The sequence below is a fragment of the Cebus imitator genome, unplaced genomic scaffold (assembly GCF_001604975.1).
Source record: "Cebus imitator isolate Cc_AM_T3 unplaced genomic scaffold, Cebus_imitator-1.0 Scaffold328, whole genome shotgun sequence".
Lineage (NCBI taxonomy): Eukaryota > Metazoa > Chordata > Mammalia > Primates > Cebidae > Cebus > Cebus imitator.
The window spans coordinates 2,256,263-2,282,859 of record NW_016107643.1 but is presented as its reverse complement, the minus strand read 5'-3'; the positions used below and the strand labels follow the sequence as shown (position 1 = coordinate 2,282,859).

General features: G+C 42.5%; 1 protein-coding gene and 1 pseudogene across 1 annotated transcript; both read right to left on the bottom strand.

Annotated features, from left to right (window-relative positions):
• Positions 1-1,606: 1,606 nt before the first annotated feature.
• LOC108286790 lies at positions 1,607-3,355 on the bottom strand (annotated as a pseudogene).
• An 11,741-nt stretch (positions 3,356-15,096) lies between these two features.
• LOC108286789 (40S ribosomal protein S18-like) lies at positions 15,097-15,651 on the bottom strand. The gene has a single exon (XM_037730025.1). The coding sequence runs from the start codon at positions 15,601-15,603 to the stop codon at positions 15,145-15,147; it is 459 nt and encodes a 152-aa protein (XP_037585953.1). The 5' UTR covers positions 15,604-15,651; the 3' UTR covers positions 15,097-15,144.
• Positions 15,652-26,597: the final 10,946 nt, after the last annotated feature.

The window sequence follows — 26,597 nt, the reverse complement described above, 5'->3', positions numbered from 1 at the left end:
AAGGCCTATATACAGCAGTTCCCTATGTACACCACACCATGTCTAGCTGTCAAGAGACAATTACAAGGCATATTAAAGACAAAAAACACAGTATGAAGAGACAGAGCCCCACTCGGGTATGGCAAGGATGTTGAAATTATCAGATTGAGAATCTAAAACAACCACAATTAATATCTTAAGGGCTCTAATGAATAAAGTAGACAGCATACAAGAACAGATGGGCAACATGAATAGACTGATGGAAATTCTAAGAAAAAGCAATAAGAAATGCTAGATACCAAAAACACTCTTACAGATATAAAAAGTGGCTTTGATGGGCTTATTAGCAGACAGGATACAGATGGGGAAAGAATCTCTGAGCCTGAGAATAGCACAATAAAAATCCCCCAAACTGAAAAGCTCATAGAAAAAATACTGAAAAAAAATAGAATGGAACTATGTGACAACTACAAAAGGTGTAAATACACATGGTGGGAATATAGGAAGGGGAAGACAGGAGCAGAAGAAATATTTAAAACAATAATAATTGATAACCTTCCCCCAAGTTGAAGTCATATAACAGACCACAGATCCAAGAAAACTCAAAGAATATCAATCAGGATAAATGCCAAAAAAAAAAAAAAAAAAAAAAAAAAAAAAAAAAAAAAAAAAAATACACCTAGGCATATCATGTTCAAACTATAGACAATCAAAGATAAATTCTAAAAGAAGCCAAAGCAGGTCAGGGGAAATCACGTTTATTAAGTTGTTGTTGACAGAAAGAACCAAGAATTCTGTACCTGGTGAAATTATCTTTCAAAAGTGAAAGAGAAATAAAGGCTTTATCCAGGCCAGGCGCAGTGGCTTACACCTGTAATCCCACCACTTTGGGAGGCCAAGGCGGACAGATCACTTGAGGGCTGGACAGGAGATCGAGACACATCTGAACAACATGGCAAAACCCCCTCTTTACTAAAAACACAAAAATTAGTCAGGCATGGGGATGCACACCTGTAATCCCAGCTACTCAAGTGGCTGAGGCATGAGAATCACTTGAACCCTGGAGGCAGAGGTTGCAGTGAGCCAAGATTATGCCACTGCACTCCAGCCTGGGTGACACAGCAAGACTTTGTCTCAAAAAAAAAAAAGTTTCATGACTTTTTGAGGGAGATACAAAACCTGGAAAAAAAGAAAAAAACCTTTTTTTAACTTTAAAAAAATTTTAATTACACAAAAGTTATCACATAATTGGATATTTCTCTACTTTGAACACAATTACTCTCACCCTCCACAGAAAGGCTGCTTAACTTCTTATCTGGTGGTGGCAAGCACTAAAATCCTGATTTTAACAGAATAGTAGTAAAAATGCCTCAGTGATTTAAGTTGAAAACAGTACATTGGTACATGTCTCTTGTACCCAGTATCAGGAATGTACAAATGTCTCTTTATTCAAAAATAAAAAATAAGTTAACCATAGGCATGGACAATGGCAGCAATAAACCATTTTGTATTTTGTCAATTGAAGTAAGTAACTGATGGTTATAGTGATTTCTTCCACATAAGCTAGGCTTTTCTTCATTTTCTGCAACAGATTTCTCTGAAGTTATTGGTGAGGAAAACTGTCTTGGGCTTCCTGTCACAGTTCATTAATAAAGGTAAAACACTATTCTAGGAGTTAGAACATGCCACCTCCTATACCAGCTCCCATTCCACCCATTGCACCCATTCCAGGGTCATTCTCTTCTTTAGGAATTTCTGTGACTACAACTTCTGCTGTAGTTAACAGAGAGGCCACACCAGCAGCATCCAATAGAGCAGTGCTCACAACCTTTGTTGGGTCAGTAATTCCCTTTTCCACCATATTCATAAAATCTCCAACCATAGCATCACAACCAACTTCTGAGGAACTTTGCATAATTTTCTCAACTATCAAAAATCCTCAATCCATTCTTAGCAATGGTCATTGGTGAAATTTCGAGTTTTCTTTTAATAATTTCTATACCAATTTTTTGATCTTCATTAGCTGGAGTCCAAGGCTGGATGCACCGAAGCAGGGCACAACTACCTCCCAAAACAATGTCTTCTTCAACAGCAGCTCTTGTAGCATTCAGGGCATCTGTAACTCTGTCTTTCTTTTCATGTACTTCAACATCACTTGTCCCACCAATCTTCAGCACAGCTACTCCCTCTGAAAGTTTTGCCAGCCATTCATTCAGTTTTTCCTTTTCATATTCACTAGTGGTGACATCTAACCGCTCAGTAATTTCTTGAATATGTTTTTCAATTTGAGCCATGTCACCTTTTCCTTTTAAAAGCATGGCATCATCTTCGTCACAATGACCTCTCCAACTTTTCCTAAGTCATGAGGCCAAACGTCTTCAAGATTTAGGGTCAGCTCCTCTTCAAACACTACACCACCAGTAGTAATAGCCATATCTTTAAGTTGGTTCTTTCCACTGCCACCAAATCTGGAGCCTTGACTGCCACAACCTGAAGACCAACATTTAGCCTATTCAAGACGAGTGTGCTTAGACCTTCTCCATCAACATCTTCAGCGATTACGACCAAAGGCTTACAGTAAGCACTGGCAATTTCAAGGGCAAGTACAATGGACTGGACACTAGAAATTTTCTTTTCACTCAACAGAACATAGGTATCCTGGAATTCATATTTCTGACCTTTTGATGTATTAATAAAGTATGGAGAAATATAGCCTTGATCAAACTTCATGCCTTCAATAATTTCTAATTCATCACTCAATGTTTTTCCATCCTTTACTATGATGACATTCTTTCTTCCAACCTTTTTCATCACAGCAGAGATGATATTCCTAATCTCTTTGTCTCCGTTTGCAGAAATTGTAGCAACCTGCACAATTTCTTCAGGGGCAGTCACAGTTTTAGACTGCTTTTTAAGTTCAGCAGTTACGGCATCAACAGCTAATATCACACCTCTCCTGATTTCCACTGGATTAGCACCTATGCTAATCTTCTCGAAGCCTTCCTTGGCATTAGAGCATGCCAGTACAGTAGCAGTGGTAGTGCCAACCCCAGCCTCTTCATTTGTGTTATTGGCAGCATCTTGAACAAGTTTAGCTCCAATATTTTAATATTTAATCTTTATGTCAATTGACTTGCAAGAGTCACACCATCTTTTGTTACTTTGGGACTTCCCCAGCTCTGCTCAATAATCACTGTTCTTCCCTTTGGCCCCATGGTAATGGCTACGTTATTGGCTGAAAGGTCTACACCTTGAAGCATTAGGCTCAGGCATCTGCACCAAATTTTACATATTTGGCATAAGCCCGAGTGAGATGAGGAGCCAATACCCTGAACACTGGTCTCATCTGGTGAAAGACTACGTGTAACCGAAGCATTTCTGTGGGGCAGTGGCAGGGTGTGCATGGCGAGGCAGGTCATCAGCGGCAAATGAGGGCAAAGAAAAACTTTTTTAAGACTTTATCCAGCAACTTAAAAATTGAGGGACTGTATTGTCAGTAGACCTGCCTTACAAGAAATGTTTAAAGAAGTTCTTTAAAGATAAGGACAATAATATAATTCAGAAATTTGAACCTACATAAAGGAGGAACATTAGAGAAAAATAAGTAAAAGCAAAACTAAAAATGTTATTGTTATTAGTCTTAATTGATCTAACAGATAACAGTTTGCTCAAAATAATAATAGTAACGATGGACTTGATTATGTATAAGTGAAATAAATGACAGCAATGACACAAGGGATGGGAGGAAGAAATTGGGATTTTTTTTATAAAGCTTTTGCACTTCTCATAAAGTGGTATTATGATATTTGAAAGATAATTGGATTAGTTGTAAATGTATATGGAAAACTCTAGGATAGCAACTAAAAACAGTAAAAGAAGAAATAAGTAAAAAAAAAAAAAAAAGAAGTATAACATATTCTTTTTTCCCCTACAGGTTACTGGGGTACGGGTGGTGTTGGTTACATGAGTAAGTTCTTTAGCAGTGATTTGTGAGATTTCAGTGCACCCATCACCCAAGCAGTGTACACTGCACCCTATTTGTAGCCTTTTATTCCTCACTTCTCTCCCACTCTTCCCCCCAAGTCCTCAAAGTCAATTGTCTGATATTTTTTTAAAAAGAAAGAAAACAGAATTATAAAATGTTCAATTAAAACCACAAAAAGAAGGAAAAGAGTGGAAGACAAACACAGGAACAAAGAACAACGACAATAAATGGAAAACAGTAACAAATATGACAGATATTAACCCAACTATATCAATAATAACTTCAAACATTAATGGTCTGAATACATCAATTAAAAGACAGAGGTTATCAGATTGAAAAAAACAAGACCCAACTATATACTATGTACAAGAAACCTTTTTTAAGTACCAAGACACATATAGATTAAAACTAAAGGGATGGAGAAACATATACCTTGCTAACACCAATCAAAAGAAGGTGAGAGCAGCTAAATTAATTTCAGACAGAGCAGACTCCAAGGCAAGGAAAGTTATCAGAGATGAAGAAGAGACATTACAAAATGATAAAGGAGTCAATTCTCTAAGCAATTATAACAATCCTTAACGTAACTGCACCTAGCAAAAGAGCATCAAAATACGTGAGGCAAAAACTGATACAACTGAAAGGAGAAATAAATAAATTAACTTTTTTTTTTTTGAGACAGAGTTTCGCTCTTGTTACCCAGGCTGGAGTGCAATGGCGGGATCGGCTCACAGCAACCTCCACCCCTGCGGTTCAATCGATTCTCCTCCCTCAGCCTCCCAAGTAGCTGGGAGTACAGGCATGCACCACCACGCCTGGCTAATTTTGTGTTTTTGGTAGAGATAGGGTTTCTCCGTGTTGGTCAGGCTGGTCTCGAACTCCTGACCTCAGATCATTCACTCACCTCGGCCTCCCAAAGTGCTGGGGTTACAGGCATGAGCCACCATGCCCAGTTGATAAATTTACTTTTATAGTTGAAGACTTCAACACCTCTCTAGCAGAAATGGACATACCCAGCAGGCAAAAAAATCAGTAAGGACATTGTTTAATTCACACCACCACCAATCAATTAGACATAATATATATCTATAGACTACTTCAGACAACAACAGCAAAACACTAATTCTTCTCAAGTTCATATGAAATTCAAATTCACCAAGATAGACCACATTCTGGGCCACAAAACACCCCTTAACAAATTTAATATAGATTAGATTAAAAAGAATAAAAATCAGACCATGTCTGCTTTAATTCCACACCAAATGGAATTAAAGTCTAAATCAATAAAAGAAAGATAGCTAGGAAATCTCAAAACAATTAAAGATTAAACAACACACTTCCAAATAACACATAGGTCAAAAAAGAAGTCTCAAGAGAAATTTAACAGTACTTTGAACAAAATGGAAATGAAAACACCACTTATGAAAATTTGTAAGATGTGGTAAAAGAGGTGCTTAGAGGGTAATTTATAGCACTGAATACATGGATTAGAAAAAAATAACCTGAAATCAATAATCTAAGGTTCTACCTTAGGAAATAAGAAAAAAAAGAGGAAATTAAATCCAAAGTAGGCGAAAGAAAAGAAATAATAAAATTAGAGCAGAAGTCAATGAAATTGAAAACAGAACATCAATAATCAATGTAAGCAAAAGCCGTTTATTTTTAAATATCAATAAAATTCTTTAGCCCTTAGACTAAGAACAAAGAAAGTGGACACAAATTTATAATATCAGAAATGAAAGAAGAAACATCAAGGCAGATTCCTCAGACTTTAAGAAAACCTGACCAAAACTGATCCTTGACAAAGGATTAAAGCCAATACAATGAAGAAAAGAGAAATTTTTTTCAAAATTTCAAAACACTGTTTGTGTTCAACAAACGGCGACAGAACTGGCCATTCATTTGAAAAACAAAAAACAAAAAAAAAAAACATGAAGCTAGAGACAGACCTTACGCCTGTCACAAAAATTAGCTCAGAATTGATCACAGACCTAAACGTAAAACACAAAGCTATGAAACTCCTAGAAGATAACATAGGAGAAAATCTAGATAATGTCTAGTGATGACTTTTTGATAAACACCAAAGGCACAGTGCATGAAAAAAAGAATATGCTAAATTTTATTAAAATTAAAAATTTCTACACTGTGAAAGACACTGCCCAATTAAAAGATTGGCAAGAGATTTGAAAGACATTTCTCCAAAGAAGATATGCAAATGAACAATATATATATGCAAAAGATGTTCAACATCATTAATCATTAGAGAAATAAAAATTAAAACTATAATGAGATACCATTCATGCCCACTAGGCTAGCTATAATCAAAGAGACTGGTAATAACAAATGTTGGCAAAGATGTGGAAAAATTAGAATGCTTTTGTACTGTTACGGGAAATGTAAAATGTTGTAAACAGTGTGACAATTTCTCAAAATGATAAGCATACAGTAACCATATCCCCTAGCAATTTCACTCCAAGTATATATCCAAGAGAAATAAAAATATATATCCATGCAAAAATTTGTACATGAATGATCGTAGCAGCAGTATTCATAATATCCAAAACGTTGAAATAAGCCAAATGCCATTAACTGATGAACAGATTAAACAAAATACAGTTTATTCATACAATAAAACATTATTTGGCAATAAATAGGAATTAGGTACAATCCACACTAAGTGAAAGAAAACAAACTCAAAAACCATCTATGTCCTTGAAAACATGCGAAGCAAAAAAAGCCAGTCACAAAATACTGTATAATGTATGATTCTATTTAAATGAAATGTCCAGAATAAGCAAATCTATAGAGACAGAAAGATTAGTGGTTGCTTTGGACTGGGGAGAGGGTGTAGGGGAATGGGGAGTGACTACTAATGGGTATGAAGTTTTTTTGGGGGGTGATGAATATGTTCTAAGCTTACATTGCATTCATGGTTGTACAACCTTTCAAATATACTAAAAGTCACTCAATTGTATACTTTCAGTGGGTGAACTTTGTGGTACGTGTATTGCATTTCAGTAAGGATGTTTTTAAATGTTCATATTAAGATACTCCAATAATGAAATGCATAGACATTTCAGCAGTAAAATGCTAACATATAGTGATACCCCAAATTTGAAAATAAGCCTACTCTCTTCAGATATTATATCCATCCTTGACCCCCTCCCAAATCCCAGCTTACATTTCCTACTCTCCATGGAGGGCCCCACCTGGATTTCCCATTGGTCCCTATGCTCACAAATTGCCCTCAATCTGAGCCTTCTCTTAGGTGCCTTTTCCTGATGGTAGCCCCATCATTTTTGTAATCTAGATTGAAAAATTTAGGACCATCTCTAAATCCTACACCTCCCTTGTTCATAAAACCAGGTGACTCCACTTCTAACCAAGTTTACTCATCCCTCTCTTCCCCCCCATGCCCACTGTTGCTGCTGCTCCCTCAGTCCAGACCATCAGTTTTTGCTCCTGAATTAATGACATCCTCTAGCTTCTCCCACCAGCCTGCGCCCACGCCAGATTAACAGTCCCTGGAAGAGCACGGGTCACGTCACACCAGAGCTCAACAATTCTAGGTGCTGCCTGTGCTTATTGAATAGATTCCAAGTTCTTTCATCTGAAAGTTCAGGAATTTCTATGATTTTGTTGTATTTTTTTTTATTCCCAACTACCTGTCCCCCAGTGATTCCCTTCACAAATGCTTTATATTAAAAAACGATCTATTGGCCTAGCACCGTGACTCGTGCCTGTAATCACAGCACTTTGGGAGGCTGAGGCAGATGGATCACCTGAGGTTAGGAGTTCAAGACCAGCCAGCCCAACATGGTGAAACCCCATCTGTATTAAAAATACAGAAATTAGCCAGGTGTGGCGGCAGGTGCCTATAAATCCCAGCTGCTCAGGAAGCTGAGGCAGAATTGCCTGAACCCGGGAGGTAGAGGTTGCAGTGAGCCAAGATCGCGCCATTGCACTGCAGCCTGGGTGACAAGAGCGAAACTCCATCTCAAAAAAAGCCAAAAAGCATCTGTTGTTCCCTTTGAGTGTCACTAAACTCCCAATTCCTTGCTGTCTTCCACCTAATATGTCATTTCTCCTTGTCTATGAATGTCCAAATTCATGCTCAGGATCCTCCAGGAATCTGAAGTAATATCCCCTTCTTTTAAGGTATCTTATACCAGTCATGACACAGACCACTGTCCAGATATTTTCACTTTATACACACTTATGTATTTTATTGCTATCTCTAACCCAAGTTCTTCAGTCCTCACTCTGTCCCCTCTCTTCAATAATACATCCAAAATATAAAAATAAGCAAGCCTTTTTTCAAAGAAAATTTTTTTTCTTAAGAGGGGGCAAAAATATTTTTTAAAAAAGAAAAAAAGTTTCATTCAGTCTTTGCTATGGGATTCTTGAGGGTCTAATCAGTGCTTGATTTGTAATTCTCAGAGTCTCTTGCACGGTAGGGTGCCAGGCACTCAGTAGGTATTTACTAAAGGTTCATAAAAACAAAGGAGAGAAGGAAAACAGAAGATATGCTTCCTGGCCTTGAGGGATGTACAATCTCATGTGGGAACTGGGAGGAAATTATTCAGATGCAAACAGAATAAGGGAAGCATAACAACAAGTGTGTCTCCAAGTGCTATGTAGCACAAAGGTAACATTTAATACAACTGTGGGGAACTGGAAGAGGCTACTGATTTGGGTGGGATTTTAATAGATAGATCTGGGGTGAAGAACATTCCAGGTTGTGAGACTAGCATCAACAAAAGCCCAGGTAGAAAAGTGTCAAACATATTTGCAAGAAGTGAACCGTGGGATATGATTGATGAGTCGGTTCATGCTTGGGTGAAGGGAGACAGTGTTCTCTAAGTACAGATAAGCCCTGAAAAGTATGTTGGAGACAGATCATAGAAAGGGTTGAATCCCAAGATGGAAAATTTGGACTTTATTCTGTGGGCAGTGAAGATCCCTGAAGATATTTAGTTGAGCAATGAAAGAGCCCAAAAGTCAAAGAAGGCTGAAGGGCAGTTTCCTGTCAAGCAAAGAAAGCTGTGTTTTAGTGGATAATCAGCTGCTAATTTACCTGACTGGGGATTCAGCTGTCAGTGCCTCAAGAAAAGGGAGTAGGGGGAGGTAATACTGATTCCATTTTAAAGGGACTTCAAAGAGTTCAGCTTACTTTTTTCTTTTTTTAAATTCTGAAAACCTCTGTTTTCTTAAAGTACACATAAGTTAACCAAAGATTCCAGGATAAGTTTCTGTTTGGATAATGTTTATTTTGGTACCTTGAAAGCTTGGCAGTTGCTTAGAAATTCAATTACAACTTGCCTTTAAACAAAACCACCCTTGGGAATGGTAGGTTTGAGCTGATCTCGATATATTAACTTGACATTATGAGACAGTTATGCTGCAGGTTCAGACGGTTGATTAAATCTTAAAGTGAACACAGAACAGGCACCGAAGGTACACATTTTGTTTAATTGGCTCCTTTAGTAGAAGAGACAAAGGGAAAGAAACAGCAACATAAATGGAGGCTATTTTTATTGTCATTTAAAGGGAGGCCTCCTCTGTGTCAAATGGGAAAATCTAGCACCAGAGCCCAGGGCTTCTCTTCAAGACTGTGGTTACACAGAGGTTGTATACAATCTGTGTATGTGGATACACAGAGAAGAACACAGATTGACAGGGCTAGAAGGACACGGAGACTCCAAGCCACAAATAAGCCTGCGGGGGGAGAGAGGGAAGTTAAATGCTGACAAAGTGCTCAATGAAACTTCAGTATGCTGTAGCAATTGTGATTGTATACAGCTCTTTAACTGAATTCAAGTATTAACCCCAGTAAGTGGCAGAGACATTTATTGCCCACTTATAATAATAAAATGCTTTTCCACATTTTCCAGGTTCTCTGGTAGTTAGGAAGAAGCCATGGGACTAGCTCTGGCCAAGGGGCTGAGAGCAGAAATGGTGGATGTCAATCGTAAGCATTTAGAAGTCAGCATTTAGGAGCTGGTATTCTACCTCCATGCCCTCTCTTCCCTTCTTAGCCCTGTCTTGAAGTCCCTGTGTTCCAGTAGTCAGCTTAGGGATGGTGAAGCACCTGTCAACTGGGGTTCCTGAGCAAGAAATAAACCTTAGCTAGTCAAGCCACTGAGATAATAGGGTTTATATGTACCACAGCAGAACCTAATCTATTAATACTAATTCATCCCCCAAATCCAGCTTCTCCCATTGTGTTAGATCCTCTAAGTTTGAGCTGGACACATGGCTACCCAGAATAAAAACTGTATTTCTCCAACCTGCCTAGTGGCTGAGAGAAGCAATAAGTTTAAAATCCAGCAAATGGGACATAAGTGGAAATATTGCCCCTTCCTTTAAAGAAGCAGCAGTAGTATAACTTTTGCTGTTGTCTTTTTTTTTTTTTTTTTTTTTTTTTTAACACAGGGTCTCACTCTGTCACTCAGGCTGGAGTGCGGCAGTGTGATTTTGGCTCACTGCAACCTCCACCTCCTGGACTCAAGTGATCCTCCCACCTCAGCCTCCCAAGTAGCTGGGACTACAGGCATGGGCCACCATGCCCAGCTAATTTTTGTATTTGTTGTAGAAATGGAGTTTTTCCATGTTGCCCAAGCTGGTCTCAAACTCCTGGGCACAAGCAATGTGCCAGCCTCAGCCTCCCAAAGTGCTGGGATTACAGGTGTGAGCCACTGCGTCCAGCCTCTCTCCTTCTTTATCCTGCAACCTAGAATGTAGATGCTGCCATCTTTAACAAGCAGTGCAGGTCACAAATGGAAGGAGCAACAAGGTCCCTAATACCAGAAACCAGAGTCCCTAATACCACAGAGCACCATCGCCACTGTGGGCAGCCTGCTCAAAGTTTCATGTGAACAAGAAATAAACTTCTACCTTGTCTGACTCATTGCTGTTTTCAGAATTTTCCATATATTGAGACATATACCTAGTAGATTGCCCGGCTTTTTCACATCTTCTGCATGTACTTTGGGATGAGTGCCAAATAATGTCAGAATCAACACTAGAACTGCCCAGTAGAGTGAATAGTTTAGATGGATCACCAAGGCTTGCTATGAGAGCTTAACAACTCTTCAAGGAAAAGGATCCTGGAAGAAACAGAGGATGTTTGAGGATGCATGTATAGTTGGCAGTAGAGGCGAATCTCTGACTTACTTAGAAAATCAGTCCTGCCCAGGAGGAAGAGGCTGTAATTATTCATTAAAATTTGAAGTGTATTTCTCTTTCTTTTCTAGGCCCTTAGATAAACTCCTGTCAAGAAAAAAAAAGCCACTTCCTCTCCCTAATTTGACTTTATTTTTATAGTTTTAGGTTTCCCACTTGGTAGATGGAATTCTTTCCCCATTTTGAATGAAACTCATTGCTACTTATTTCCCAGGCTGTCATTCATTCCCTACATTTTCTCTTCACAGTAAATAGTTCTTTCCAGAGAGTAAAGGCTCAGTGAGTGTGACCTTTCCTGATTCTTTGTGTCATTTTTGCTCTCATAATCCATGGTTGGATTATGAGAACCCTCATAATGGATGCTGAGAACCCTCTTCTGCTACAGAATGAGATAATCCCTGTATCTAGTGAATGACTACTAGGAGAAAAGCTCTATGAAGGCAGAGATTTGTATTGCCATGTCTCTAGTACCTAGAAAAGTACCTTGCATACAGTAGGAAATATATATATAATTTTCTGAATTTATGATTTAAATCTAATACAGCTTTCTCTACTTAACCTCACCAACATCCCACCACTTACTCCTGAGTTGCATCAGTTTGTGTGTGTCCAATGAACAGTAATATCCCAAGTGGGATATCCCAACAGCCAGAATCTAGAAAAAATAAATACTGAACTTAAACTATTAGCCATCTGTTTTTTAAAGCAAACCTCTTCTGAAGAATTTTAAGCAATGGGGAAATGAAGACAAGTTTATTACAAACCATAAAGCCTTGAAAATATGATGCTTCTTGTATATTAGTCAGCTCTATCTACAATCATGCTGCAATAAAAACCATCTCCCAAATTCAGTGGCATAGAATAAGAAGCATTGATTCCCAGGTTCACGCATGTGCAAGTTGGCTGGTTTGTCTAATTTAAGCCAGGCTCAGCTGGACTTGGATCCAAGGTATAGGCCAGACCCAGATTTGCTCTATTTGTCTCCATATCTTCCTTGTCCAGCAGTTACCCAGGGGATATTCTCATGGCAAAAAGCAAGAGCACAAGAAGATAAGTTCAACGCACAAGCGTATTTCAAGCCTCTGTTTGTGTCCTAACTGCTAACATCTCATTGGCCGAAGAAGGTCAAAATGTCCTATCTGCTAACATTTCGTTGGCCAAAGAAGGTGCTCAAAGTCAAAGGATTAGGGAGTACACTCTACCCAACATGAGGCCATGGCAAGGGAATGAATGTGTAAAACAAAAAGGGGAGAGTTGAGACCAATGATTCACTTTATCACACAAGATTTGAAAAATATCAAATATAAAATCAGGTCATTTTCTGTTATCGGTACAACTCTATTATACATTGTGAACTTCATAAGAAAAAGAAGTGGGGTATGAAGTCCCCAAAACTTAATAGTCCTTAAGTCTGGAATATACTCCTCCGTTTTTGAATGAATAATACCTTCTGGGTAAAGGTGGTGAAGATGTACCTTAGGGTCACATCCTCTCCCTACATGGTAGCATGTTCCAGACCTCAGTTCTAACTTCATCCCTTGCCCAAAGCTTTTAATTCTCCCCCTTGGTAAAAGCAGCAAATGGCAGGAAAAACAACTCAAGGCATTTTATTTAAAACCTTCTTCCTGCAAAAGGACATGAACTCATCCTTTTTATGGCAGCATAGTATTTCATGGTGTATGTGTGCCACATTTTCTTTATCCAGCCTATCACTGATGGGCAACTGAGTTGGTTCCAAAACGTTGCTATGGATGAAGCTGAAAACCATCATTCTCAGCAAACTAACACAGAAACAAAAAACCAAACACTGCATGTCCTCACTCATAAGTGGGGATCGAACAGTGAGAACACATGAACACAGGGAGGAGAACATCACACACTGGGGCCTGTAGGGGGTTTGGGGAGGGGCAAGGGGAGGTATAGCAATAGGAGAAATACCTAATGTAGATGGCAGGTTGATGGGCACAGCAAACCAGCATGGCGCATGTATGTCTGTGTAACAAACCTGCATGTTCTGCACATGTATCCCAGAATTTAAAGTATTTTAAAAAAAAAAAGAAAAGAAAAACTTTCTTTTTGGTTGAGATGATGGTTTCATGTCAGATTAAAATGAAAGTTCCTTGAATGCCAGAGGAAGAAGTATAAAGTTATGGAGGGTTGGGGAATGTTAAAGACCCCCTACCCCCACCCACAGCATGAGCCCTTTGACATCTGACCCAACCAGTGGTCCTCAGCCTTGCTGGCTGCCAACTCCCTACTGTAGTCACTCCAGGGAACTTTATGCTGGTACCCTCAGGCTGAATATAAATAGAATTTAGGGAGGCTGGGCGTGGTAGCTCACGCCTGTAATCCCAGCACTTTGGGAGGCTGAGGCGGATAGATCGCGCTATCAGGCATTCGAGACCAGCCTGGCCAACATAGTGAAACCCCATCTCTGCTAAAAATACAAAACTAGCCAGGCATGGTGGCGGGAGCCTTTAATCCCAGCCAGCTACTCAGGAGGCAGAGGTTGCAGTGAGCCAAGATTGTGCCATTGCACTCCAGCCGGGCAACAGTATGAGACTCCATCTTAAAAAAAAGAAAAAAAAAAAGAATGTAGGGAATCTTTGAACCTGGTCAGAAAAAGTTAACTAACATTTAACTAAACTAATATTCAGTTAACTAACGGAAACCAACAGTTAGCACTTCCTTCAGTTAATAAACCTCAGTGGTGTTAGCAATACCTGTGGCTGTGTTACCTATAGAAATCACACATTTTTTTCATATTTCATGACACTCATAGATATCTTTTGTAGATGTCATTTGTCTTCAGCACAACTTTGAAAATGCAATCCTTATTAGATACACTGCTAGATCTGATTCTTTAGTGCATCATTAAAGAAACACAGAGCACTACATCACAAATTTAGTTTTCTAATATTTTTACAACTATAATTGTAATCTAAGTATTTTGTTTTATGCATTGTTTCAATGACTTCTCATTGGGGGAATAGAAAAGCTCAGAACACTCCCTGCAGTGTGAAAAACTGAGAAGAGCCATCCCAGCACCAGAGCTCCATGTAGAGTCAGCTGAGGCCTTTATTGGGATTGCATTGCGGCCCAGTTTCTCCCAGTGCCCCAGGGTTTGATCCCCAGATCTCCAATAGATCCATATGCTATGGGTCTGGTAGGGTTAGGGCCCTCCATTCCAGAGCCCTAACCCTACCAGACCTTAAACGCAGCACTCTCTGATCTCCAGTTGACTGTCATATTTCGGCACCTACCACAGGGCCTGGCACAGAGGAGAAATTTAATAAGTGTTTAATAAATGGAATTTAATCTGCAAATCTGACCAGCCTGCCAGCAGTACCCTTCTTCTAGTCTCTAACAAGAATCTTGGCAGTCTGTAGGCTGTTTGCCAATGAGTTGAGCTAAAGAACTTGCTACCTGGTAGGAAGAAAAGCCACCTGGGGATGCTCTTTAAGAGCAGTTAAAGATCTTGGCAAGGATCTCAAAATACACAGTCAAGTACCAGATGGCCAGTACCTAGAGCTTTCTGCCCTGGGGATTGTGTTACCCCCAAATCCCAAGCCTCAGCAAGACCCAGTTAGGGGGTCTTGCACTCGTAGGTGCTCAGGCCAGGACACTGTTTTCAATGCACAGAGGGCTGCCCAAGGGACTTCTCCCTGAAGCTGATTCTTAGCATTTAACCTTATTTTGCTTTATCATTAAATCTTCTAGTTTTTCATCATTTTGTTATTTTGCAGACACATGAAATTGCCATTTCTGAGTCACATGAAATCAAATACAGGCTATTTCATGTATTCAACCTAAGAGTATACAGTAGCTTAATTTCTAATCATAAACATTCATCTTATTGTATCAAATATGATCTGTCCTATTTGCTTTTTAATTATATCATGTTATATCATTTTATTTTACCATTTTATCACTATATACTTCTAAAATTTTTTTTTGGCATATAAACTATTTATTAACAGACAAGGCCTACAGACTTATTTCTTCTTGGATACACCCACAGTGCGGCCACGGCGGCCAGTGGTCTTTGTGTGCTGGCCGCGGACACGAAGGCCCCAGAAGTGGCGAAGCCCTCTATGGGCCTGAATCTTCTTCAGTCGCTCCAGATCTTCACGGAGCTTGTTGTCCAGACCACTGGCTAGGACCTGGCTATGCTTTCCATCCTTTACATCCTTCTGTCTGTTCAAGAACCAGTCTGGGGTCTTATATTGGCGTGGATTCTGCATAATGGTGATCACACGTTCCACCTCATCCTCAGTGAGTTGTCCTGCCCTCTTGGTGAGGTCAATGTCTGCTTTCCTCAACACCACATGAGCGTATCTTCGACCCACACCCTTAATGGCAGTGATGGCAAAGGCTATTTTCCACCGCCCATCGATGTTGGTGTTGAGTACTCGCAAGATATGCTGGAACTTTTCAGGGATCACTAGAGACATGGCGGCAGCACAAGCGGCGGTGTGTAAGCCTCCTGTGAAAGCTCTTCTAAATTTTTTTTTAGCTTAGGGAAGATATTCAGAACTTTATCCTTTTAGTCTTTTTATTTTAGCTCAATTTGCCATTTTATTAATTAAAATGATTAGCATATTCTTGTAATTTAGCTTTAGATAGCAAAGTCATTTACTATCAGCACAGCAATCCTAAAGCTGGGCTTCTACCCAGTTCTCCCCGAGCCTCTGAGGGCTGCTTGGGATGTGGCAGTTGGTCTCCCCCTTAAGAAGGGATTGTGCTTTCCTCCTGTCCACCTCTGTGCAGGCTCAAGTACTGCAAATAGGAAAAGATCAGATATTAATATGTGAGCTTGATGCTCTGTTCTAGAGCAGTGGTTCTTAACTTTAGCTATATACTCAAAACACGTGAAAATTTTGTAAAATAGCAATGCCCAGCCATTCTCAGTTACATGAGAATCTTGGGGTAGGTCCAGACAGCAACATCTTTTAAGTTCCCCAGGTAATTCCAATATCAGTCAACTTTCAAATCTCTTGGTCTATAACTTTGCTATTCTAAATTGGTCTGTGGGCCAGTGGCACCTGGGAGCTTGTGAAAGCTACAGAACCTCAGGCCTCACTACAGTCTTATTGAATCAGAGCCTGCATTCAGGAAAATCCCCAGGGGATTTGGGTGCACGTTGAACTTTGAGAAGCATTGGCTTAAAATCCATTTTGATAGGCTTTGCATGTTAACCCTTCTTTTTTTTTTTTTTTTTTTTTTTTTTTTTTTTTTTTTTTTTTTTTTTTTTTTTTATTTTTTTTTTTTTTTTTTTTTTTTTTTTTTTTTGGAGATGTTGCATCTCAAATATTTGTAAAGTTAATCATTTCTATTATTTTTAAATCTCCTATCAATAGGAAAGGATGATTTGGCTAATTCATGATAAAATATCTGTTTCCCAAGTAGGCTGAATTGTCTGTAGTGTAGGAGATGGAGAGAGTTGAAGTTATCAGAAGTCCTCTAGGAGAACACTATGTTTGCTTAGGTTTGCCAGAAGAAGACTGCTGGGGCAGAACAGAGCCCCATGGGCAGAATGACAGCAGATGCCAAGACTGGAGAGGAGGAAAGGCACTTCACAAAAACAAGGAAAGAAATTATCGGCTCCTGAGAGGGGCAGGAAAAAGAAAGAGAGATGGGAGGGAGAGAGAGAGAGGCAGGGGAAGGAGGAGAGCTTTCAAAATTAGTTGCAGATGGTGCAGGATCCCTCAAACCTTCCATAAGAGTAATAAACTTTATGAGATGCGTGGTGTGATGCAATTTGGGAACAAAAATAGTGAAAGGTCTGCACGTGTCCAGGTTTTTAACATGGGGACAGGATAGACGTTTGGTGTTTGGATGCAGAAACCAAGGCCAAGAGCACCATGAGGAAAACAGCTGTCAGTAATCCACAGAAATCACTTAGGAAACGCTTCATCAGAGGGCATGAAACTGGGAGTTGAGTTCAGTTTATTTTGATATATAGGAGCAGAGACACCTCAGCCAACGAGTGAGATAAATATCCTACTTAACTCAGATTCCTGGAGATGAGATAGGTCCCCACTACTGCCAAAGGTCAAAGGCTGCCTAGAAATTGCAAGCTTCACTTGGGTTTGTTTTGGAAAAACAGGCAATTCCTGGCTTCCCCCAGAAATTCTTATCCCCAAATAATATTTCCAACCATGTTTCTAATTCCCAGAGGTCCCTGAGGACGGTGAGGGCTCCGCTCCATCTGACCTCCAGCTCCCTAAAAGTAGGTACATGCTTGCTCTTAAGGCCTTGGCTGAGAAGGGCCAGAGCCTCCAGCCATCCACAGAATGCTGTACCTGGGAAGGGGTGTGTTTCTTCCACTAAAGGGGAAAACCCAAGGCTGGGACTTGTTTTTCCTCACTGGGAGGAAGTTGGACAGTGTCTCCAACTTCTGACCCTCCTCCAGGCCTTGTCACTCATGCAAACTGATCATGCCTTTACTGCAAGATGTGGTAGCAAGAAAGCTTTCCTCCTCCTCTGCTCAGGGCTAGCCTGACCTTCACACCAGTGCGCTTCTCTTCAGACTGCTCGTGCCCTGGCCAAAACCCATCAGCAGCAAGCTCGCCACTCTGGAGCCAGAAGAAGTGTTTATAAAATTGCCCAGATGCTTAATTCTTCTCTTCCAAAAACTTTCTTATGTCTGATTCAGGTTATGAATTTGTTTCAGAACCCTGGTCTTGAAAATCTTTAACGAATATTTGTTAATATAAGCCAGAAGTTTTCCGCTTATTCACCAGCTCTCCAAACCCTCAACAATTACTCTATTCCACGTTGGTTTTAGGGTTTGTTTGTAATCATACATAAATATTTTCTATTTTTTCATTTCTTAATTGTGGTAACAATACACATTCCATACAGTTTGCCATTTTTAAGTGTAAGCTCAGTAGCATTAATATTTTGGGCTGTGATTTGGATTCTTCTGTGCTGTTTCCTGCAACTGCCTCCTTTGTTGCATCCCTCTAATTTCCAGTCTTATTTTTGCTTATAAGACAATGACGAGAATGGAAATTTCTTTGTTGTTGTTTGAGACAGAGTTTGCCCAGGCTGGAGCGCAGTGGTGCTATCTTGGCTCACTGCAACCTCTGCCTCCCAGGTTCAAGCAATTCTCCCGCCTCAGCCTCCTGAGTAGCTAGGATTACAGGTGCGCACCACCACACCTGGCTAATTTTTTGTATTTTTAGTAGAGACGAGGTTTCACCATGTTGGCCAGGCTGGTCTCAAACTCCTGACTTCAGGTGATCCACCAGGCTTGGCCTCCCAAAGTGCTGAGATTACAGGCGTCAGCCACCTAGCCTGGTGCAGAATGGTTCTTTCTAATTAAAAGTTTACCTTCTAATCTGACTTAGGCTCAGTACCAAATATGTGTATCTCAGAGAATGCTCAATTATCTTTGTCTCTCTCTCTCTCAAAACAGGACCTGAGAGTTCAGTACTGACTCCTGCAATTTGATTCCTTATCTGAATGGTTCTCTAAAGCATGTAGTATCTGTTTTAGTAGAGAAGAAAGAAAGGTATTCCTGGCAGGCTCATCATGAGGCAGAATACAGTGGCAACTAACTACAAATTTAGTGCTCAAGGCACACTGTCTGGAATGGGACATAAAAGAGCTCTGAAACACAAATCTAAAAAGGGACATTGGGATTAAAAACAAAGGTGCCTGAATAAGAGAAGTAAGTGTTATCTTGAAGAAAATGGGGAGCCACAAGAGATACAAGATCAGTATAAATCAGTCTGAATAGGGAAGAGTATGTTCATAAAGACTTGTCGCGGTCTGAGTTTGAAAACCCCCGTGGGTCTAGGCTATCAGAGGTTACAGCAGGAGAGGAGGGACCCAGGGAGACTGTGGGTAAAACCCAGTGAAAGATCAGTCTAAAGAAGATGACTAGTGACTCGGCATGGAGGAGAAGCAAGATCTTCAAGGAAATCAAGGTCCAGACACAGAGAGACTGAGAGAATTGCAGGGAGCAAGTCAGACAAAGGGACACCCAGCTGAAGAATTGGCTTGGGCAATGGAGCAGATATTCATCAGTGCCTGTCCATCTCCCCACACCAAAGGCTGCTCCTTAAAAGCCTGCAGCTCACTGCCTGGAGGCTTTCCTGAGTCTCAGAGCCCACTCAGCCTACATTTAGGGCAAGCTTGGAGTGCATGAGAGTTAACATGCCCAGCCGCCCTTCAAACCATCATGGACAGGAAATGGTGGATAAATACCCAAGATCCCTCCCAACTCACATGGGAAAACTCTAAGGCGTGGGTCCTATACTGGCTCCCAGAGTTCTCCAGCGGCCTCAAGCCCCATTTGTCCACATGGGAACTGACTTGATAGCACATTCTTCATTGGTTATCTTCCTTTCTCTGTCTACTGGAGTTTCTTTCACCTCCGAGTTTAACTACTTATACCCTAATCTTTGTCTCTGGCCTGTTTCTGGGATCCCAACCCGAGGGAAGGCTTGGTGGAGAATATAATCATTCTGTATTCCCCACCCCTCCCCCAACAATCTTCCAGAGTCTCTTGGCTTCCCCTCAGGGTATTATCAGAGCCACTGAGCATCCACTAGAAGTGTCCAACACCAGGCTCCTAGACCCTTCTCTTTCCCACTCCCAAGTTACTCTTCCTGGTCTGGTCCAGCCAGAACCAGAAAAGATGCTATAGATTTCAGAACTGAAGGGCTCCTGCTGGGGGAGGCAGGTAGGGTTCTCTTATTAACTTGTCATGATGCCAAAATTGATTCATTTCTCTTCATCAGATTGGAGTATTTAAGGGTGGTCTGTTCACCGCCACAGCAGCACTCCACACTCCCACCTCTACTACATAGAGGAAAGAATATATTGTTTTGATTAGGGGAAAACAGGAGTGATGCTGGTGTTGCTGGCGACAGTGCTGTGGCCTCCAGCTCCCCAGCCAGAATCTTGGAGATAAATGGCCAGGGTTTGTTAATTAACTTAATTTGTTGCTGAGAAAAATAACAGGTGGGCTATTAGGCTCCTCTCTGAATCAGCCATTGAAGGGAATTAATGCTGACTCCAGGGGCTTATGGGAAATCAGTAAGGTAAAGAGAGGTCAGTCTGGATGCCAAGAAGAGATGCCAGCCCAGTGGGACGTGGTTGCTAAACTCAATCTCAGTCACTCCCAGGCTGAGTCAGGCCCTGCAGTTGGAGGTGCTACCACAGGGAAGCTGTCTTACCTATGGAAGGGGGTGGGTTGCAGGCTCTTGGAGAAGGTTCAACCAATCATTCAACCTGACCCCTGACTTTGGGCTACCCATTCCTCAGCCTCTGTCAGGGATGATGACAGAACATCCCTTTGCTTGGAATCCTGGTGACTCCCTGGCTGGCCTGCTGCCTCTCATTCCCTTCCCTGCCCCTCTCTAGGGACCACAGGCATATTCCTGAATCTCCTCTAAGCCCTGCAGGGTCCACAAGAGGATAGAATGGGGCAGAGAGATCTCAGGGCCTCTCAGCATAACCATGCCTCAGCACTACTTCTACTCCATCAAGATCATTCCATGGCCATAGAGGCCACTCTACAGTTCTCTGCCACATGGGCAACAGGGCACTCCCCTCTGCTCAGGAGTTTCCAGGTGTCTCCATCAGCCACACACATCTATCACCAGCTGGATTTTTACCTAGATGGCGGCCAGGGAGTAGGTCTCAGCGCCCCGGTTCCCACTTCCCCAGCCCATAGATCCTTACCGAGCCCAGAAAGAGTTTCCACATCCCTGTCCCTCCAGGTGACATGCAGCCCATCCCACCCTAAGCCATGACTTAGAACGGAATGCCATGGAAACTTCCTAATAAGTAAAGAGAAGCTTTGGGGAATTTAGAAAGCCCTTTCACAGCCCAACAACACTTAGCTCTGGCAAGCACAAATCCTTGCCTTCCACAGCTATTGCTCTGAAAAGGGCTTTCTAGATAGCTTATATTGAGTGTGGAAGGCTAAACTCTAACTCTTTTGTCCTCCGTGGGTTCTGGCTTCACCCGGGAATCACAGAACGGAGGCTTAGTAACAGCAAGAACTATCAGGGACAAGGATTACATCTGTGTGTGGAAGGGTTAGCATCACGCCTGGGCTGATGTAAGCCTGGGAATAACCTTGACCTCGCTCTTCTTATTGCCCTCTTTCTGCAGAGCTACAGGATAAATGTAAACTGTTGCATTGGCATTCAGGCCCTGGGCCTCCCTGACTCAAGCAGTGTAGAAAAATGGCAGAAAGCAAAGGCTGTGATTTCTCTGTGTCAAGGTGACCCAAAAGCACCGGGCTCCTCGAGGAGGCCAACGAGGTTGTGCACTTGGGTAACAGCTGGCCTTGCTGAGGAGAACATGACATTGAGCTCCCTGTAGCTCCTTTTCTGTATCCTTCTGTAAAGCTAAGTAACTGCCATGGCTTAAATGTCCCCTCTAAAACTCATGCTGAAACTTAATCCCCAATGTGGCAGTATTGGGAAGTGGGACCCTTAACAAGCTCTGCCCTCATGAATGAACCAATCCATTTATAAATTAATGGACAAATGGGTCATCGTGGGAGGGGAACTGTGGCTTTATAAGAGGAGAGAAACCTGAGCTAACAACACACTCAGCCCATCACCATGTGATGTCCTGCGGGGAGGGTCCCCATCAGCAAGAAGGCACTCACCAGATATGGCCCCCAACTTTGGACTTTTCAGTCCCCATAACCGTAAGAAAGAAATTCCTTTTTTATATATAAATTACCCAGTTTCAGGTGTTCTAAGGAACAGAAAATGAACTAAAACAGTAACTATAGTAAACATAAGCCAATTGCGTCTTGCAAGTTTCATTGCCAACTTGAATCATAACCATAATCATAGCTGATAGCATCACATCTCAACACAATCAGGGCTGGTTCTCTAAGTGCTAAGCTGCTCCAAGGGAGGCACCATAGTCCAAGAAGATGTTGTTTCTTCCCCACCTGACCCAGTACTGGCATCTACAGCCTTGCCTGCAGCTATGCAGAGAGACTTTCCCCAGCTTTTTTCCTGGAGAGGAGTTCCCTGGAGTGAGTCCCATGACTCTTGTTGTCTGTGTAGGCTATACAGAGCCAAGCCTGAGAATGGGCACCCAGCCTCTTGCTGACTGCCAAAGAGACACCCCTGGCTGATTTGGTCCTAGGAAGTGTTCTGCAAAAGGTACAACCTCCACTCACTGAGAAGACAGCAAATCTGTTATAGTCTTAAAAATGAACATCTCTTCTTATGTGTGCTCAGCACTTCACAGTTTGCAAAGCACTTTTACATTCATCATCAATGTGATCCATCCTAAATAATGGGAGAAGTTTGTTCTGGTCTCTATTGCTGCCTTAGGCAGCCAAGGATGGGGTGTTCCAGGCCTCTCTTGCTGGCTGCCTTAAGCCACTGCGCTTGCTCAAGCTGACATGGACATGTGGGAGGTCATGGTGAGGTTTGGAGGCTCCCTGGAGCTCCTGGTCCCCAACCTCAAAGACATTCCGGCTGCCAGCTCGATCTTGAGGGGAGAGAGGCAAACCAAGCCCCAGTGTCACTAAGCTGACACCTAAAAGGGCAGGATGGCTACGATTATGGTTTACAGCCTTGAGAAATGAACTTAGCTCATGTTGTTATCAGGAAATGCCACAGGTGGACCCTGGACATTTTGTCAGTAGTTCAGCCTCTCAGCTGGCAAGACAGTATCTTGGGAGGCTGGGCCTCTATCTGCTGAGCCCCATCAGCACCAAAAAGACAATGGGAGTAGCACAGACACAACTATGGTTGTGTGTGTTTGTGCATGTGTGCATATACAAACATGCACACAAGTATGTGTGTGTTTATGTTTATGAGTGAGCCTGAGGGTGTGTATAAGCATGTATATATGCAAGTTTGTGTTTGAATGTATGTAAGCATGTATGAGGAGTGTGTGTATGTTGGGGGGGTTCCCTAAAGGCCAACTTCAGGCACGCCTGAGACTTGAAAATCCAGTTGGTATTAGTGATAAGGAAAGTAGGGGATGGTCTCTCCCACCTCTAAAGGAGAGAGGAGGCCCTCGGTGAGACCCTCAGCTCATGCCAAGATCAAGCCTGCAGCCCCTGCTCTTGGAGACCATCAACGCTGTGGGGGAGGTGGATACACACCAAATAACTCAGATCCCAGGACTTCAAGGGGACTGTTTCAGTTCAGAAACTGAGTCAGGGTGATGGAAGAACCCCCGCAGGTGAGACTGTCTGTGTGGCTGTGGGCCTGAGCCAGAGCTAATGGAATGTGGGAGAAGCCATCCTGCCTGCCAGGGACCTCTGCCTGCTGCCAAGACAGCCCATAAGATAGCAAACGGGACAGAGATCAGGAGCATGAAAGGGTCCAAGCCGTGTGCTATGTGAGAGAGAATGAGAATAAGGATCTGTAAGGGTTAGGAAGGCAGGAGCATGCTGGCAGGGGGAGTGGCAATTAACTCCCAACTCATACGGACTCAGCCCCTCCAAGAGGTAGGGTGCCAGGGCTGGTAGATCTGCTGTCTATGGGCAGAAGTGACTGCAGAGCCGGGGTTCTCAGCCTGCACCTCCCTGCTTTCCATCAGTCACAGCCTGGCAGGAAAAACCATAAGCCCTGAGGCAGGATCGTCCCTAACATTGTGGGGTGGTAAGACGAGAGTCCAGGGCCTCCTCCTGGACTTGCAGCCCACCCTCTTCTTGCACAAGTCTCCACCCACCCCATGGGGGGTCCTCACACACACATGTGCTGACCACTGAGCCTTCAAGTCCAAGCTCTGTTCACAACCCCTACTTCCTGGGAACACTTACCAGCGGCTCACTTTGAGAGGGCAACCCCAGAGAAGATGCCCACACAGGACATAAAAGTGGGCTGAGGCCTTTAAACTGGGAATTCCCGAGTCCTGCATACCCTGAGCATGGCTGGGGTGGGGAATGAGGCGGCAGGGTGGCCTGAACTCCTGGTGGGCGGTTCTCCTTGGCACAGTGCAGGAGGGATAGGGGATGTCCCTCTAAAGCAGAGCTGCTCAAATGTGATCCACAAAGGAGCACCAGTCTAAGAGCTGTATGTTATGGGCCCCTGACAAGGTTAGCACAGAAAGTGAGAGGAAGTGTTTAGGAAGTGTGTAGCAACTTGACTGCCTAATTTTATGTCTTTCGAATCTAATTTAAAAAAAAAAAAGAAAAAACTCCCTCAGGCTTTATTTTGTACATTTTTTTTACATTTCATTTTCTGTTAATTCATTTTACCAGCGCATCAGTCCCCAACAGATTGGAAGTTGTAAAACCTGGTCCTTCAGCACAGACCAGGTTTTATGTGGAGCAGATCTGACTCTGAAGCAATGGACAAGGTCAGAGGCCCTAACTGCCCGCAGCTAAGAGCAGCACTTCCCAAAGGTGTGTCTGGGGAGCATGCAGTCCAATCCCCACCTGTGCGTGTGCAGAGGCTTGCCCTGGGTCAGCTAGTCCCTGAGAGCGAGTGCTGCAGGACACTGGACCTGTGTCCTGGGCCCTCCCAAAAGAACCATCTGGGACAAAAAGCTATCACAGAGAGAACAGGAAAGAATACTGCTGAAGACAGCATCTGTATGTTCCAGAGTCTTCTGTGGCCTTGAGTCAGCTCGGTGACCTTGACCAAGACACCTTCTTTCTCTGAGCCCCAGTTTTTTCATGTGTGAAATGATATTAAAAATAAACAGGATAAACCATGCAAAGCATTCAGCCTAGCATGACAAAGCCTCTTGAGGCTGTGAACTCAGAGCCCGCTTCCCAGCTATGTCCACACGCAGGGAGACAAGAGAGATACCCAGACATTGGGGTGAGCAGACATCAGCAGGCCAGGTTGGGAACCACAGGCGCTCTACCTGCAAACCTGATCTCTGGTGGCCCCTTGGCCCTGCCAGCTTCCTGGGTCCCTATAGCCATAGGATCTGTTGAGCAACCCTGCAGGGAGAACTTGTACCCCCAGTGGGGACTGACTCACTGCCCAGGGGCCCTGTGAGTCGCAAGAGAAGGAGGGAAGGTAGCCATAGTCCTGCTAGGAATACAGACACTAATATTTCCTGTATGGTGAGCTTAGGAGCAACACTAGAAATGTTACTCAGGCTCCGTGAAGCACCATATCCAGAAATGGGAAAGAGGAATGAGATTGAACTGGCAAGAGCAATAAACTTGGAGATCAGATCTCAAGTCCAGTTGTAATCACATAGTTCATGTGCTGTCTGACTTCAAGCTAATATTGTGTAGGATTTGTCTAGAGCCAGGTTTCCCAAAAGCAGAGCCTTAGACAGGGATTCAGATGCACATGGTTTACTGGGTTGGGGAGGAAGCTCTTGGGTAAATGGGAGTGAGGGATGCGGAGCAGGGCAGGATACAGAGCTGAGCTAGGATGTGGGCATCCCACAAGTAGCCCCAGAGGACAAACAGCAAAATAAAATTGTCTCTGCCAGAAGCAAGGAACTAAGCTGTTACACACGCAAATCAGTAAGTCATTAGCTAAATAATGCCCCCAGATATGGTCATAATCTCCCAGGCTTATTTCACAGGCAGCTGTCATCAATCAAGGGAAGTCTCCCAAAGAAGATCTGAAGGATGAGCTGTCAGTAGCCAATGCCTGCAGCACGGGATGTGTCCATGGCCTGGACACTAATAGCATCCACTACAGAGTTGTAGGAATTAAATGAGATGATACATTGGAGGACAGCAATGCCCACACACACTGAGTGCTCAGTAAATCCTGGGTGCATTGTGTTGCTAGATCAAGATGCCAATACTGACTGTGCTGCATACTGCTCTGGTACCTCTGCCAAGCCCTTTTATCACGCCCTTCCCTCCCCCTTGATCCCTGTAAAAGGAGAGGGGTCTCACTGTATCTAAGACCCCTTCCAACTATCAAGTTCAGAATTTGAGGTTCTTTTTCCTTCTAGACTAAAGATACTATTTTAGGACCTCCTGATCCCCCAGATTTAGTATAGCAAGAAATGCAGTGAAACTTTCAGATAATACAGGAGGCCTCACAGAATGCTGCCCACCCCAAACTATGTGCACCAAATTGCATTTGCTCTTGCAGGCTACCCCCAGTGTTAATTTTCATCATTCTGAACAGCTTTACTGTCTTTACTAGGTCTGAACCATCCATATTTATTTATATTTCCAATGGGTAGTATATTCACCATGTGATGTCCCCATGACTTAAAAAAAAAAAAAAGTGGAAATCAACAGGCTTGTCTGTGAACAAAGGGTTCTGGGAATCACTGAGAGAGAATCAAACAGGGTTGAGAGTGCTCTTGACAGGGAGACCCAGGCTGAGAGGAGGAGACAGGATGAGGGGCAAATTAAGAGTCATGGGATATTCTCAGCACTGTTCCCACTACGTTGCACCAGGAGTGCTGCTTTGCCGAGCCCAGGCCTTCCTCTGACCTTTGCTTCCTTGCTCTCAATCCTTTCCCCTGAACCAGAACTTACCTCCCCAATGTCCCATCTCTCAACCAC

What these genes read in the sequence shown, in the direction of transcription:
- LOC108286789 (XM_037730025.1), bottom strand. Translation starts at nt 15,603, where the DNA reads ATGTCTCTAGTGATCCCTGAAAAGTTCCAGCATATCTTGCGAGTACTC.